Here is a 16,831-nt window from a genome sequence, read left to right as displayed (position 1 = left end):
ATGGTAAGGATGGTGGTGAGATGACAATCCAGCCACATGGGTGGGGAATAAATAATAAAATTGTTATTACAGTGGAACCTTGGTTCTCGAACGGCTTAGTTGACAAACAAATCAACTCTCAAACACTGAAAACCCGGAAGTGTTCCAGTTTTCGAACGTTTTTCAGAAGCAGAATTTCCGATGCGGCTGTTGGCTATTGTTTCTGGGGCACCTGTACCAATCAGAAGCCGTACGTTGATTTTCAAACATTTTAGAAGTCAAACGGACTTCTGGAATGGATTAAGTTCAAGAACCGAGGTACCACTGCATTATTATTATAGCTGTGCATCCCATTATTTCAAGTAATAATAATAATAGCAATCCCTCTTGTGCATTTTGGAAAGTAAATGTTCAAAATGGAAATAAAAGGCTCACAATACACAAAGAGCTCCCTCTCTGTTTCTCTGGATTGCACCTAATTCAGTGAGACTAATTGCCAGGTACAGGGTTGCGATCAGACAGAGTATCAGTCTTCGAATGACATATTTCAGTTTTATGTAATGTAAACCAGCGGCACACCTTCCGGTGGGAACTGCTAACATATGGAACAAAACTCAATAATATGATAATTTATTATTATTATTATAGCGAAAGCAAAAGTTCAAATACTTTCACCAAACATAAATTGCAATTTAATGAGATGAAACAATATTCCGTATTTCCTGATGTATGCCTTCATATGTTTTCATTTGATTACAATATATGACAAAACATCAACAGTTCTCAAGCTTTGTTTTGCTGCTGTAGCTGCAGGTGTTTTACTTCCTGGGAAAACAATCACTTGGGTTGTCTGGCTTGCTATAAACCTACTGCCCCTAAATTCCAATTGCACACATGGTTCTTTCCTGCGTGCACATGTTCTTCCACATCACTTCCTCCCATGTGTGTTATTGGGGGATAGACAGGGCCTTGAGGGTAATCCCCACTTGTGCAACTGATCTGCTTGTGCAAACAAGACTTCCCCTTCATCTCCACTCTTGCAGCCGGCTGCTCAGTCTTCGAATCTGCTCCAGGGAGTTGGTGGCCCTCTAGAGCAAAGTATGGGGAGAAGGCTGAAAAGGAGAGGAAGGGCAAGACTGGTCACTTTTGCTGGAGTGATCTTGGATCTCACCCAGAATGCATAAAATAACTTGGGGTCAGCCCATCTGTTAGTCTCCACCCTTCATGGTGTTAAGGGTACCAACAGACTTGACTTATGCAAGGATGTGGAACTTGTGGCTCTCCAGGAGTCACTAGACTACAGCTCCCACCATCCTTGACCCAATGACATGCTGGCTTGGAGCCCAACAATATTTGGCAGGCCACAGGGTAGCCTGTCTCTCTCTCTTTGGTTTAAGTCCAACACAACCCACACACTACCATGCAGCCTCCTGTACAACATAATACATAAAAACACACCAAATATATAAATCACTCTCAAAAGCTGAGCTAACAGGGATTTTGTTCTGCAAAACATAATGTCTGCAAAAGACTGTGCTGCTGTAATTTGATTATAGCAAGCACAGAACAGAGCGAAACCAAAGGGCACCAATTTGTCACAAATATAATTATGAAAGTATTGCTGACAGACTAAAGTGGTCATATCATTAACAGGTTCTAATGAATGAATCCATTATGACAATTTAACCTGGTTTTCATTCTGTAGTCTTCTGCTCCCACCTTTAGGCAGAATGGATGATGGATACATATAATTTAAATGGTGTGGTTTAATGCAACCGGTTAATCAGGTCTTATTTGTAGAGAGAGAAAAAAACTATTTCTGTGCTATTTAAGCTAGGATCAAAGACCTATTAATAAGCTACCTGAAGTTTCTCAGTGTTCACTTATATCGCTAAAGTCACATTTTCATTTAGACAGGAAGGATTAGTTAAATCAGTTGGCTACTCTGTGATTGACAAATACCACTGGTCTAAGTTGGACTCAGCAGTTCAGTGTCACGTTCCAATCCCTGTGGAACTGTGTCATCCTTATGCCTAATCTTTTCTGTACAGGACTACACGTAAAAACCAATTCACTGAACAATGCTGCTTTGCTCTCAGTGTTAATTGTCACGGCTACAATGAGTTAAGATGCTTCATCAGATATTCTGTATCAGGATTCATTTTTCTTATTGTTGTTGTTTTAGATTCTTTATCAACTTGCAATCACCAAGCTAAAGCAATCCACTAATACTTGGACTAATACTTTGTGGAATTCAAAGGCGCTGCACAGACAACAGATAATCCTGTTTGCCCTCCCAGCTGTAAGCAGTGCAGGAAAGATTGAATAAACTTCAAGAGAATCAGATACTTGTCCCATTGATGCAAGGAGAAGTTAATCTTACGCTGCTTTCATTTGCTTCAGTGTCTGGATTTGAAGTATATTTTCTATTAAAAAACCCTGACATTTTCCAAAGAAAACGGAGTGTGGAATTGGATTTAGAAATATGCCCTTTTATGACCTATCAGTGTGGAGGCAATATCTATTTTCCTTCAGGACACAGAGCACAAATACAGAAGATGAAAATGAAGACACCACAGCTCAGCTGTTTTTCAAGGTAAGAAAAAGTTTGGAATAATGAAAAGAGAGGGGCAATGAGTTAAATTAATGCTGTTGCATCACTAATGCTTGGTTCAGAGAGAGGTGGCAATGTCTACAATGTGATGTCTCCTATATGTGATAACAGCAATAAAAAAGATTGCTGCAAAATCATAATGTATAGTTAGGGCCCTGTTCAGGTCTTTCGCCAGCATGGAAAATGAGTCCAGTAGTGCCTTTTAAAACTTGATTTTTTTACTCCTTGGTGGTCTCATTTTAGCTCCATGTCAGTCCTTACAGAAGCACTGAGTTTACTGTTAAAGGGAGTAATGCATGTGCTCTCAATTGATTCCTAGATCAAACACAAGAATTTTATTTTGCCATGAGTTTAGGAAGCTGCTGCTGTGTCAGTTTCTCCACCTATGAAGTCATGATAAAAAATTTAAAAGCTGCAGTGCTTAAGAAAGAGAAGTAGTGCTGTAAATTGCAAACACTGTAGCATTCTTCACCACTTTCCTGTTTCTATATTTAATTCCTCCCTTCTCCCAGCCAGTTATCTGCTAAGCATCTCTCTGAGTCCTGCACTACAGGTGCATTGCTCATTCAGGAGATCATCCACAACCATTCAAGGAACACTGATGTTCTTTTGTCAAATCTCAGCATCCATCTGGAAACTTTTTTTTTGCAAAAACCACAGTGGCAGACCTGTTCACAAAAATCAGACAGCAAGCCCACAACACAGCCTTTGTGTGACACCAGGCGCGCCTTGAGTCACTGACTCTCCCTTCCAATCAAGAGCCCTTATATGTCACCAATTCCTAAGGACTTCACCTTTCGTTTTTAAAGTGCACATTTCTAGTCCTCATTGCTACAGAAATGAATTCAATAATTTTAAGAAGTGGTACTGCTGGAGTGGAGAGTCATTTTGATGGGGTTTTCCAGTGGCCAAAAGTGAGGACTTCTATACTCTATGCACACACACCCTGCCTCTAGAATGCAACCCCACTCCTCTCTATAAAACTGCCCTAGAATCATAGAGTTGGAAGAGACCACAAGGGCAATTGAGTCCAACCCCCTGCCAAGCAGGAAACACCATCAGAGCACTCCTGACATATGGTTGTCAAGCCTCTGCTTAAAGACCTCCAAAGAAGGAGACTCCACCACACTCCTTGGCAGCAAATCCCACTGTCGAACAGCTCTTACTGTCAGGAAGTTCTTCCTAATGTTTAGGTGGAATCTTCTTAAAAGGAATCCCTCCAACCTTTTCCTCTGACATTCTTGATTTTACCAAAGAAGCTAATTTGCCACATTTAAATCAATCAATCCAGTTGAATTATTTTGTTTTATGGGTGCAGAAGAGGTGGGGCAAGGAAGTAGTACAGAATGTTTGGGTTGTAGTGATGTTCCAGCAGTAATTCTCTGTCCATGTAAACATTCACTGCCCTTGCTTCACCTTATAACCTACTTCCTTCCTTCCGCTTTGGGACACTCTAAGCCTGTATCAGATCCTGAAGCCTCTTCCTGTTGCTTTCTAATATTTCCACAGGACATTAACTGCCTATTGTCCACTTGACAGTCTAGGTTTCAAATCCTAACAAGACTCCTGGACTTGGATTCTAGCAGCCTGAAATTGTTTTTGCTTCTAGTTTATTTTACTTAATCCTAACCTCGTTCTTTGCTATCCGACACTGACTTTACTTTATTAGTTTCTAGGTTAATCCTCTCTGGTACTGACCCCTTGGCCAGGTTCCTATTGGACTTATTCTCCCTTCCCCAGACTCCATTTCCCTTTTTCTTCTCCATCTTAGTATTTTACCCACAGAGTTAGAGTAGCTGGATCAATAGCTTTAAATCCCTACGTAAACAGAAGGATTTTTATCCTTTCATCAGGTAAATTTACATATACTGTATGCTTTTTCACATTTCCACAATCTAAATTGCTAAAGAAATATTTTAAGCCTTACTAGGTGACATTTAAAGACCTTTTAAAATATTCATCATGAGACTTAGTTTAGCTCTTTGAGTCGGTTACATCTAGCTTTTATTTGCAAATGCTGGTGAGGTTAAAATAGGTCAGTTGCTTTGTTTGGCCTAATTCATACTAAGCAGAGTTTACTATCACAGTCTATGAAAGAACAATCCAGTATTATTTTGGCATTTCTGTTTTGCATTTATTATATGCCAGGATATAGTTTGGGGAATAAATACCACACACTTCCATTTTTTTCTGTTTATAATTTTACAGTGTAAGTGACTTCTTGTAGCATTTTCCTTTTCTCTTCTGAATTTACTTTAAGTGAGATTGAAAGCAGAATTTGATAATTTTCTCTATAGATAATTGATGAATGCCTTGAATATGATATTGTGCATATTGTGCAGGTGTTTTGCTGTTACATTATTATTTGTACAGTAGTGCATATTCTATCTTGCTATAACAGGTTCACTCAAGGCAGCTCACTGTCATTAACTGTGGCCCTAGAATACAGACTCTGAATCAACCCTTTAATCCTTGCCCAAGGTTCCTGGTTTTGCCTTAGGCTGTGTGCACATTGCCATTCAGTGCATTACCACTGCTGGTGTTTGAAGCAAAGTACTTTACATATGACATTAGCAACAATTCATATGTGGCTTCTACTACTGTTTGATGTGTTCGCCCTCAGGCCAGCTTCCATATCATTTGAAGACATAAGCCATGGTTTATCTGAGATGTGTACATTGCAGACAGGCTAATAATGGTGCTTCACCCTGTGCTGCCCATTTCTTCCCCACAACTCTGCCCCACCCCCATTTCAACTATTCCCTCAGTGTAGCTTTGCTACAAATACACCTAGTGTATTTGGCACATGTTGCCACCATATTATTGTTATTATTAACTTGCCCTTCAACCTAAGGTCCCAGAGTGGATTACAACAATTAAATCACAATATTTAAACAGTTTGAACATATCTGTCACAATGGCAATAGAGCTGGCACTCCAGCATAATATTCTATAACCTCTTTGGCAGCTGAACTTCACATTAGATTGTGTCCTGAATCATTTTTGACTCTCCTCTGTATTCAGCATAGCTGTCAACGTTTCCCTTTTCTTGTGAGGAATCCTATTCAGAATAAGGGAATTTCCCTTAAACAAAGGGGAAAGTTGACAGCTATGGTATTCAGCAATGCATCAGTAATATACAAATTATCAACAATATACACATTATCAACAATAAACAAATACAATCAGCCAAAGGTTAAAAAAAACCAAGTCTACATAACTGAATTACAAGTTTGAACAAGTTGGATGAAATAAAAACATTTTAGCTGGGGTCTAAAACAATAGAAGGACAATTCCTGCTCAGTGTTAATAGACCAGGAAGTCCAGAGCACATGTGCTGCTTCACTAAAGATGGACTCCTCACAGATACCAAATGAACAGGGCACTTTAAAAAGTGCTAGCTCTGCAGATGAAAGCAGTCAAATAGGGGTAAGATCAGGCTTCCTATACCTCAGTCCTCCAGATGTTTTAGGACTACAATTCCCATCATCCCTGATCACTGGTCCTGCTAGCTAGGGATCATGGGAGTTGTAGGCCAAAAACAACTGGAGGGCCAAGGTTGAGGAAGCCTGGGTAAGATTATCCCCCAAGTATACTGGGCCCAAGCTTCTCAGGCTCTATATGCTAATCAGAATGCCTTGCAGCAGATCAGCAGCTGATGCAGGTCTTTGAGCAGAAGTTTTAATATGCTGTCACCAATCATGCTGTAGCATTCTGCACTAACTGCAGCTTCTGCACCAGCCACAAGGGGAGCCCCACAGAGAGTGCATGGCAGCATTCCAGTCATGAAGTTACCAAGGCCTGGACTGCTATGGTCAAGCTATCCCAGCCCAGGAATGTCTGCGGCCAAAGCCGATGGAATCTCTTCCTGCAGACCCTCATTGAAATAAACAGAAATTGCGCAAGTGTTCAGCTGTGGATTGTCCCTATTATTGAGATCTCTCTTCCCACACTGACTGAGGTTCTGTGTTTCCTGGCAAGGAGATGCACTGAAGACTGTTCTTACTGAATGGCTAGTGGTCATGCGTCTGTTAAGTGTTAAAGGCAGGGGGAAGTGGCAGCCTAATAGTTTCCATTTGCCCTAAATGGAACATGGCTTCTAAATATGGTACATGAAACAGCTAAATCTTCCCACTCCTGTTGACAAGAGGAAATTAGAAGCCAGCAGTTAAGTGTTGGGGGAAAGGCAGCAAGTGGTAATAAGAGGATCCCCAATGGATCAGACCAACAACCTGTCTAGCCCAGCTTCCTGTTGTCCATAGTGACCAACCAGATGTCTATGGGAACTGGCTTCTCCTTTTCTTATTCCCCACCAACTGGCATTCAGAATGCTGCTTCTGATTCTGGAGCTTTTGATGCATTCATTTATTAGTTAAATGATTTACAAGCAGGGCTCTCTATCCCGATGCTTGTTATATGAAATTTCACTTATTCAAACAAGAGAAATTAGTACCCAAACCTCACTATACACACTGCAGATTCAGATATCCAAACAGCCAGACCTGTGTAAACAAACCAGCAGCTTTAAACAAACCTTCATTTTTGTGTTTTGCTGGTCTACAGCAGCTGTTTTGCCAGAAACCATGAGGGGAGAGGGGGAGAGATCAGACAAATTAGAGAGCATTTTTCCTTTCTTTGTTTGCCTTTCACAAGGTTTCAGAGGGTTTTCCTAGTTTTTTTCCATCATTTTCAGGTCAAAATTCCACAGTCAGAAACAGATTAGAAATTTCCCCGTAGGAATCAAGGGGAATTGTCAACTCATTATGCAAATACTAACCTAACAAACATGGGACACAGGTGGCGCTGTGGTCTAAACCATAGAGCCTAGGGCTTGCCGATCAGAAGGTCGGTGGTTTGAATCCCCCGACGGGGTGAGCTCCTGTTGTTTGGTCCCAGCTCCTGACCACCTAGAGTTCTAAAGCACATCAAGTACAAGTAGATAAATAGGTACCGCTCCGGCAGGAAGGTAAACGGCGTTTCCGTGCACTGCTGTGGTTCACCAGAAGCGGCTTAGTCATGCTGGCCACATAACTCAGAAGCTGTCTGCGGACAAATGCCAGCTCCCTCGGCCTATAGAGTGAGATGAGCACCATAACCCCAGTCATCCGCGACTGGACCTAATGGTCAGGGGTACCTTTACCTTAACCTAACAAACAATTACCTTAGAATGTCTTGTGGCTGGATAGTGGGACCTGCATGTATAAGAAGAGGGAGGTCTTCAAGGCCTACTTTAAAACTACCATAGAAAGGGCCTGTGTAACCTTCAAAAGGATTGAATTCCACAATTGTGGGGCCAGCTCAAATCCCTTTCACTGGAGTTCAGATAGTATGTGTCTGTCATGACTCGCAGTCATTGCTAGCCTCATTTTAAAGATATCAGGGTTGGTCATGTGTCGCCATATTCTGCATCCACAGCAATGCCGTTTTGCTTGGCTCAGTGTTGTTCCTTGGTATCGCAGCCAATCTTTTCTATTGAAGGTTTCCTTTTGGGACTTTGCAGGAGTTGATGGGAGGCAGGAGAACATAATGTTCCCCTTTGCTTTTAGGGAACAAATACAAGTATGTGGACTCCAATATAAAGGAAATTGCCTCTCTCCATTATGCGTATGACAGTATGGCCAAATATATATCATGGTGTTTTTTTCTGCACAGAATTTAATTTCCAGTGCTATAATCTGTCTATATATCAGACTGCTGACAATCCCAGCACCTTCAAGAGGGGGGGAGGACTAGGGCACTTCTAGATTGTCACTATTTTGGGGTGGAATTCAGTCACATCCCAACAAATTTAGGTTGTGCAATGAAAGTTGATTTGGAGCTGTTGCACAACAAACCCACTTCCCCCAAAATCAGACCTTTTTGAGATAAAGAAAGTGACAAGAAAATGCACTGGCAAGGGTGGGTTAATGCTTGCTTTGAAGCAACGTCAGCTGCCCTCCACGAAAACACATCAGATAATAGTAGTGGTAGTAGTAGTAGTAGTAGTAATTTTATTATTTATTCCCCACCCATCTGGCTGGATTTCCCCAGCCACTCTGGGCGCCTTACAGCATATAAAAAATGCTATCTACTATATAGTGGGTAGGCAAATGTTTCCACGTTAATGCCCAAATCAGGGTCCAACAAATCAAGCTGAGGTTGACTCAGAGCAGCCACACTTACATATTTAAAATCTGGAGTTGTATTGTTTGTACTGAACTAGGAAAATGTAAGCTTTGATGTTGTTAATTTTTATTTGTTTACCCTACTCTTCAGCCTATGAAAAAGCTCCTAGAATGCTTTAGAATGATCAGTAATAACACTTTCCCTACCTTCATGCCTATAATCTAAAAGAAATGATGCAAAAGGAAAAGGGATTGTAATCTGAGGTTCCCTGGCTGATGGCAGAGGCCAGAGTATGTTGTCTTCTGTGTAGTACCTCTCCACCATTTTGAAGAGGTCCCAGTATCAGCAAATATGAGAGAAACCTAACTTGAGAAACCTATCGTGACCTTCCTCCATTGTTTAACATAATTATCTGTGGTCTGAGGAACTTCAGACTAACCTTCAGTTCTGCACAGAGGTTAGTGACCCCAGAGGGAGGGCTTCATGTTTATTAAGCATGAAGACTGTATAGAGCAAGTTCCGACCTAAAGGAAGCAATTAATGAGGCTTCACAGAACCATCCACTTTCCTTTCTGCTGCCTTTCCTTCCTGGCAGCTCACGGCCTTAAACAGTACCACTAATGATTTCAATGGTCCAATTAGCAAGCTGTTCTTTCCTAGCATATCACTTTGAGCTTGACCCTAAGCAAGAAGCAAATAACATCTGTCTTGGTTGAGATCAAGCTCCTTGAGGGATTTTGTATGGATTAGCTTGGCTGCCTCCCCAGCACAAAGATCAATATGTGAGTCAGCCATGTGCCTGAATACCAGCAGTGTTTTTTGAGACTCAACTTTTAATCTGCTTGCTGGGTTATTAGAATCTATATAGGAGGCAGCTGTAACAGACTCTCCTACAGCCATTCCACCCAGAGACCTCAGCAGAGTGCTCAAATGTTTTACAGAGACAGTGCTCTATCTGACTGTCAGAGAACAATCTTCTATGTGAAGAGTTGCACAGTTTAAGAAAAAATGCCCATAAGCAGGGAGAGCAGAATCTTTGAAGTTGCCTTTCAATAGTTAGCACCTGGGCAAGCAGATGGAGCAGGCACACAGGTTACCTGATCACACCCAGAGCTTACCAACACTTCCTCTCATCCCTGCTGCTTTCCCTTGGGGAAAACTGCTCTTTAGTGCTCAATTGGAGCAAACAGCAATTCAAACTTTCTCCAGATTGACATTTGCTCTGATTTAGCACTAAAGAGCGAGTTTTCCCCAGGAAAGGACCGGGGCAACAGGAAAACTACTTGGACCCATGCTTTCTATGCACCAGACAAGCAGAAGTGTGGACAAGCCCTCACAGTCTTCTCCCCAATGATGAAGTGGATTGTTAAATTTCAGCAATGATTTCTCAATCTGCAGCTATGCGTGTCAGGTAGCACCTACAAATTTATGCAAATATGTAGCCTCATCTTTTTGTGATATGCAAGTGGCTGCCCTAAATAAAACCCATATAATCTTGTGATTAATTTTAAGCAGTACTGTTTTTTCTAGAAAAATAGGTGCCGGAACTCAACATGAACACCTCCCTCATTCTCTTAGAATAGTGATGGCACCCACCTGAGAGATGCCAGAACTGAGTTCTAGCTGTAAAAAAAAAAAAAAAAAAAAAAAAAAAAAGCCCTGATTTTAGGTGACCAGCAGTTAGGGTTTAGCCATATCATCAAGTTTCCTTCGTGCTTCTCTTATAGGGATTCATTTTTGCCCTATAAGAATGCACACTATAGCCAATCACCAGAGCTTCCCCTTTCGCTACAACAACACACTGCAGAAATACGTCCCATCAAGTACTGCCCACTAGTTTGGACAGGTCAAGAAGCATCAAGATAGATATTGGGGGAATACAATTGAAAGTGCCCGTGCATTGACGAAAGCGCACACAGAAAAAACTTGTCGCCGTATGCACTGATACAGCATCTGTGGGACTTAGTTCTAAGTAAATGTATTTATGTTTGAAATACAGGTGCTCAAAAGCAGGGAGGGGACTATTCGTGTTTTCAGGCGTAAGGCTCAAAGCAGTTCTTACTCTAGTCAGTTTGGAGTATAAATGTTCCATTAGCTGGAATGCTGATTTGTATTGCAAATTGCTCCCTTCTGATCCTCTTTCACTTATGAATATGATCAGGTGCTCACACAGATGACTTGAGAAGTCCCAAAGGCAGTATAAACCCTGCATATGAAAGTGCTCCAGGACAGGAAACATTTCTGCTATAGTCTTTGCCATAATGATTCTGCTTACTTTGACTATGCCTACAGTGACACCTGCTGGAAGATTTTAATTCAGTAATGCAAAATTTCACATTGATTTGGAAAAATCTTACCCCAACCAGTGTGACCAAAGAACCAGATTGATATGTGCTGCACACATGGTGTTTTTAGGGCTGTAAGGAGTGGCAGGTTCAAGGGGGAAACCATAGCTCAATTGTAGAGCATCTGCTAAAATGAAGGGGAAATGCCATTTTATCAGCACCTTCAGCGGAAACCATTTCTCTCTCCCAATGCTGCTCTTTGAAGCCCTGAAAACTGGATGTTCAAAGAGCAGCACAGCGCTGCTTGCAAAAGGATCTTCAAAGTCCTAACCATTGGGATTGTCAAATTTGACCCGACAGAGGTTTTGAGATAAAGATCTGGCCCACTGGCCAGGGAAGGTTCCCTGCCCTCCCTTATTTCAAGATTTGCCAACTTTTTTGGCAAATGTGCCATGTTACATTCAAACTATTGGACAGTGCATCTCTATTGCACACTATCTTGAGTTACCAGTTCAAGATTTTGGGGGGCCCAAGGGAAAGTTGCCCACAGTGGGCACCTCTCTTCCTCACTGCTACCCCCTACTTCCTCATCTTGCAAATGCCTGTTCTTATATGGTCAGAATGACACTATCCATGTTCAAGAAAAAGCTATTAACAGGCTTGTGGGAACCCCAAGATGTGAAGAATTAGAGAAATGGTTTAGAGGAATGAACCAATGCAAGGTCCAAAAATGCTGCTGCCTAATGAGGACTGAGTATGCTCTGTGGGCATGAAATGTTAATTGACTGTACAGGAGGAAAAAGCGGTAAATAGGGAGAAGAACAGGGAATGGAGTATCCTGAGGGGGGCGTTGCCAGCTGTCTGGAGCCCTGAACTGTGGCATTCTACACTGCAAATCCCAGCTGCCAGAATTGCAATAGCTACTTCTTCAATGCACATACATTAAGCTCATAAGGTATGAGTCCTTTCCCAGAAATGCTGTTCTTGGCATTCCTTGTGATGCTTAATTTCAGTTTCAAGACAAACTTTTCAGTAGATGTTTCAACAGCTATAAAGTAAATTAATGGAACAATACTTTTAAGTCTTTAATCCAACATCATTTAGTCAACAGGATGTTCCAGAAAGACTCATTTCTCCCTTCCCTATTTCTCCTTAAGGTTAGTGATGAGTTTCTCTCCTTCTTTCCTTTTTAGTTAAAATGAATAAGGAATTTCTGACATGTGAAAATCTGGTATGCCTCAGCAACATGAACTCCAAACAGGCATTAGTCATATGCACATTAAACTGTACTTTCAGAGGGAATGAACTGAAAATTAAAATGCATAAGACAATGTCGTAATTAGCTACATGATAGCTCTGTCTGTTCTGTAAACAGAATATTTTCCAGCTTCCAGGAAATTCATTCAAACTAAAAGTTGTTTTTGTTGTGGTTAGAAGTGGTATAATTGAATTGCAAACACAGAACCTCATTCTGGTTGTAATTTCAAGTGGTACCTTCTATTTATTTTTTTTAAGATGCCCTGCTTTTTAAAAAAACACACTCCCCCACCTACAAAATGGCTTATATAAGTAGAAAATGACAAATCTGATAATGCAAAAATAGTTTTAAAAAACAAAATTAATGAAACCGATTAAAAGCACATAAGCATGAAAGCCAAAGGATATAAAATGAGGACAGTAGAGCTCAATTATAAAATGTCTTCTGGAATTAATAAAAGGGGTTTCAACACCTGCCTAACAGCACAAAGAGGAATTAGTTTGGTGGATGAACCACAATCCGTGCCCCGTGAGAGAATTTGTAGATATTTGTAGATATCTACAGAATCATCGCCAATAAGGCCCTCTCCAAATAACTGCCTTCATTGTCACTGCTGGCCACTGACATTACCTGGCCATCCAGGGACAAAATGAGGTACAGGAACCCCCAAATGAACTTGATACTTCAGGGGAGAATACAACCCCAATCAAAATTAGTTGCAAACCTCCACCGAGAGCAGAAGAATCTTCAATTGTTTGTCTTCCAGACATCCATTCAGAATTTCCAGTGCTTCTCTAGGGTTAGATGATTAATATTAAAAGGTTGAGAGTTGAGTGTCATCAACCTACTGGTGACACTTAAACCCAAATCCCCAAATGACATCACCCAGCGGGTTCATGTAGACATTAAAACTCATAAGAAGCTGGCTTCTGCTTTTTATCAATTGCTTTTGAGAAGCCAGTTCCCCTCATTTGACAGTTTGAAGGTGGTGTGGGTGGAAGACCTGGGGGAAACTAGGCCCAGCTTTATAGTGGGGAGGGGGGGTCTGGTCTACCAAGCCCTTCTCAGCTTTTGCCAATACGCAGAACTCTCTCAAAGTGGTGCATCTGTGGTCTCACACACTGCCCAGGCTTTCTCATATATTGGGTTGAGGATCTAATTGCTGTTCGTGAGACTGCCCAGATAAGAGTGCTTATCGGCTTATGTTCTGGGGCTGTCATTTTGTTTCTGTTTTCTGGGGTTGAAGGATGGAGAAAATTACATCCATAATTGGTAAACAGGCAGTTAAAGAGCCAAAGTTATGTCTGCTCTCCATATTTGAAGGAGACAAAAACACCCTACTAATCAAACCTTTGATTATGTTCCTCCTGATCACAGCCCATTTAACTACAACCCAGGGCTGGAAGGTTCCTTGACCATTATAATGGGCATGTGGTATAAAAAGACGGTTTCCTTGAAGATGCTAACTCATAAATTTAAAGGCACCAAGGGTTCTGCCATGCCAGAATATTTTGTGACCATATGGGTATCTCTCTCTCTCCCTCTCTCTCTCCCTCTCTCTCTCACACACACACTCACTCTCACTCTTAACTTATATCAACACTCACACCATGGATCGCCTTGTTCTAGCCAAGTGGGTTATTCATTTAGAAGAATTATTAAACTTATTTGGACCTTGTGTTCTTCAAACTCCCCCTGCCCTATTTTTGCTCTGCCACCAGTATTAGTTGTAGGTACCCTTATCATAGTTTCGCTTGTTAACAATTTTGTTTTCCATGTTTTTGTATGGTTCTTTTTCGGGGTGTACTTTTTTGTCCTGATACCCATTTTATATATACTGGATGTGTTATACCTTCTTCTTCTTTTTAAGCACAAAAGGTTATAAGGAGCAGGAAAGGACAGGAGAGTAAATCTTACTGAATTGTTGTTAACTGCTGCACTTAGCAGTATATGGACTTTTGAAACACGGATTAAAAATAAGCACTTTGGGGGCCTATATAATGCTCAGAGGCATTATATGTGTGTGTGTTTTAAAAGCAAATAGGAAACAGGTGATATTAAAAAGATAAATATAAGAAATAATTGCTTCATTTTTTCAACAAACTTGAGCTTGGCTGGATCAGAGCAAAGGTCCAGCACCCTGCTCTCTACAGAGGCCAACAAAGTGCTTCTGGGAAGTCTGCAAGGTGTGGAGACAATAGCCTTGCCTCATTTTTGCTCCTTAGTAGCTATTATTCCATAGCATACTGGTTCTGAACCTAGAGGTTCTCATAGCTATGGCTCTGTCTCCCATGAACTTGTTTAATCCCTTTTAAAGCCACATAAGCAAGTGGCCATCAGACATCCTTTTGCAGTAAATTCCATACATTATGTGTTGTGTGAAGAGGTACCTTTTGGAGGGCTGTCTTGAACTACCAGAAAGCTGGGGCCTCCAGAAAGTAGCTTTGCAACCCTACAGCCCTATGGCCTACAGCAGTAGCAGCCAGAGTGGTGGATCAGAGCCATGGAGCTACCTTCCCAACACAGGACTCGCTACAGCTTACCTGGAGAGGGCAGGGAGGGCAGTTCTGCACCGGCACACCAGTGGAAGTGCTGGATTGACTGCTGGGGTGTCCATGTTGCCCTTCCCTTGGGGCCACCCTGCCCTGCCGCAACCCTATCACCATCCAAGTAGGTTGTAGCATCTCCTGTGTTGCGAAGGTAACTCCATAGCTATATCTGACAATTTCTTCTCCCAATGGCAGAGAAAGAGGGTCTGACCTCAAAGATGGAGATTTGGTTTCAGGTGCCTCCTCCCCACCACCTCAGTGGCTCTTGCCCTACTGATTCCGGAAATCCAACATAGATAGTAGGGCCACAAAAGTGGTACCAGGGAGTGGGTTGATGTGTACCAGAGCATGGCATGGATCCAAAGGTCTTCCCAGTCTCTCAGTCTGCCTCCAAATGAGGGAGAAAACTGCACCATCCTTGGATCTGACATAATAAAATTCTCTCCCTTTGGGGAAGGGTTGTGGCATCTGTTTTGCATGCAGAAGGCCCCAGGCTCAATGTCCAGCATGTCCAGGAAGGGCTGGGACCGCTGGTGAACCACCACTATGGACTAATGGTCTGGCTCAGTATAAGGCCGCTTCCTTGGTTCTAAGTTCTAAATGGGATGGAAATTGTTGCTGGCTCAGTATAAGGCCGCTTCCTTGGTTCTAAGTTCTAAATGGGATGGAAATTGTTGCTGGATAAGGCAGTTCAAGCACCTCTGGTTCCCCATCCCCCTGGCGCTTAGCATTGTAGCCTAAGTGTATAAATGCAGCCCTTTTCTATGCCTTTTTGCTTCTCTTCGGTGCTGTTTACTTCCTCCTAAGTGTGCCTAGAATGGCAACCATAATGGAACCTTCTTATTCTCCTTAAAAGCACAATAAAGAGAAGGGGAAGCTCTTTGTCACAATCACCTGCAAATGCATATTTCCTCTTGTTTATGGAGGAATATTATTAAGACTCTTATAATACAGAGCTCTTCATCAGATGGCCAATTCTCAGCTTCAAATAAAGCCAGGTTCCATTATAAGCTCCTATTTCCTAGTGAAAGGGTTTACAATTTAGGAGCCAGGCAACCAATCAAGGTTGGAGTTAGCCACATTTTTTTTAAGCTCACAGTGATTCATTTACCATTAATATCTCCAAGATAGGCAACAGATGTAGCTTTCCCAAACATGAAGATTTCTGATTGCCTTGAAAACGTTAAAAGGTACCCTATCAATTTTTAACTGTTTTTATTTATTTTCATAGTACAGAAGATAAATTTTGAGAAAACAATTGCTACAACAAAATAAACAAACAAACAAGTAACTTGTCCTGATAAAATTACAGACTTTTATCATGCCATGTGTTAAAGTTTCATTTAAACGCTTCCAACTCTACAATTCTATGAAACAGAATAATATTTCAAAAAGCGTTATGCAGACATATTAAGCAACATGGAATTGGAAATCAAAAGTGGGATAGTAACCAAAAAAGAAAAGCAGTGTGGAGTGCTTCTGTTCAGGATTCCAGATACCCAGTCCTGCCATTTTCCAGGATAGCCCCCTGCTTTTTTTAACACTGGGGAGCCACCCCCCAAAAAATAGAGGGGGGGGCAAACAAACTGGGCTCCTAGGAGTTGGTGCCCCTGTGCCCAATCTTGGTACCTCTTGGAATTAAGGAGCGTTGGATCCTGTGGTTATAAGGTTGCTTCCACCATAGCACTGGAACACCCTCTTTCAAGGAGGGTGAGGACCAGCTGAGAGTCAGCTGAGCCAAGGATGGGGAACTTCCCCCTACATATATGGCCGTGAAGGACTTAACTGGCATAGCCCCATTGAGCCCAGACTTGGCTGGCCCAGCCAGAGGTCTGTGTGCTCCAAATTCACTCATCCTGGAGGATCTTGGGTTCAGATTGTGCTACAATTTGTTTTTCTGTAAGAAATGGATAGATTCATTTTCCTTCATTTCTCCCATCTCTTTCTTATAGCAGGGGCTCCCAAGCTGTGGTCCATGGACCACCAGTTGTCTGTGAGTTTCATTCATGTGGTCTGTGTACTGTTACTTATATCCCCAGCA

General features: G+C 41.7%; 1 protein-coding gene across 2 annotated transcripts in view; it reads left to right on the top strand.

Annotated features, from left to right (window-relative positions):
* Positions 1-16,831, top strand: part of RGS20 (regulator of G protein signaling 20) — a 44,320-nt gene that overhangs the window by 2,695 nt on the left and 24,794 nt on the right. For both annotated transcript variants that reach the window (XM_081013641.1, XM_081013646.1), the window contains exon 2: positions 2,165-2,575. In XM_081013641.1, the coding sequence (XP_080869767.1) occupies positions 2,465-2,575 (111 nt within the window). In that variant the 5' untranslated portion in view covers positions 2,165-2,464. The remainder of the gene's footprint in view (positions 1-2,164; positions 2,576-16,831) is intronic.

The sequence above is a fragment of the Podarcis pityusensis genome (genome assembly GCF_964106645.2).
Source record: "Podarcis pityusensis genome assembly, chromosome: 7".
Taxonomy (NCBI): domain Eukaryota; kingdom Metazoa; phylum Chordata; class Lepidosauria; order Squamata; family Lacertidae; genus Podarcis; species Podarcis pityusensis.
This window is presented reverse-complemented; position numbering and strand designations above follow the sequence as displayed.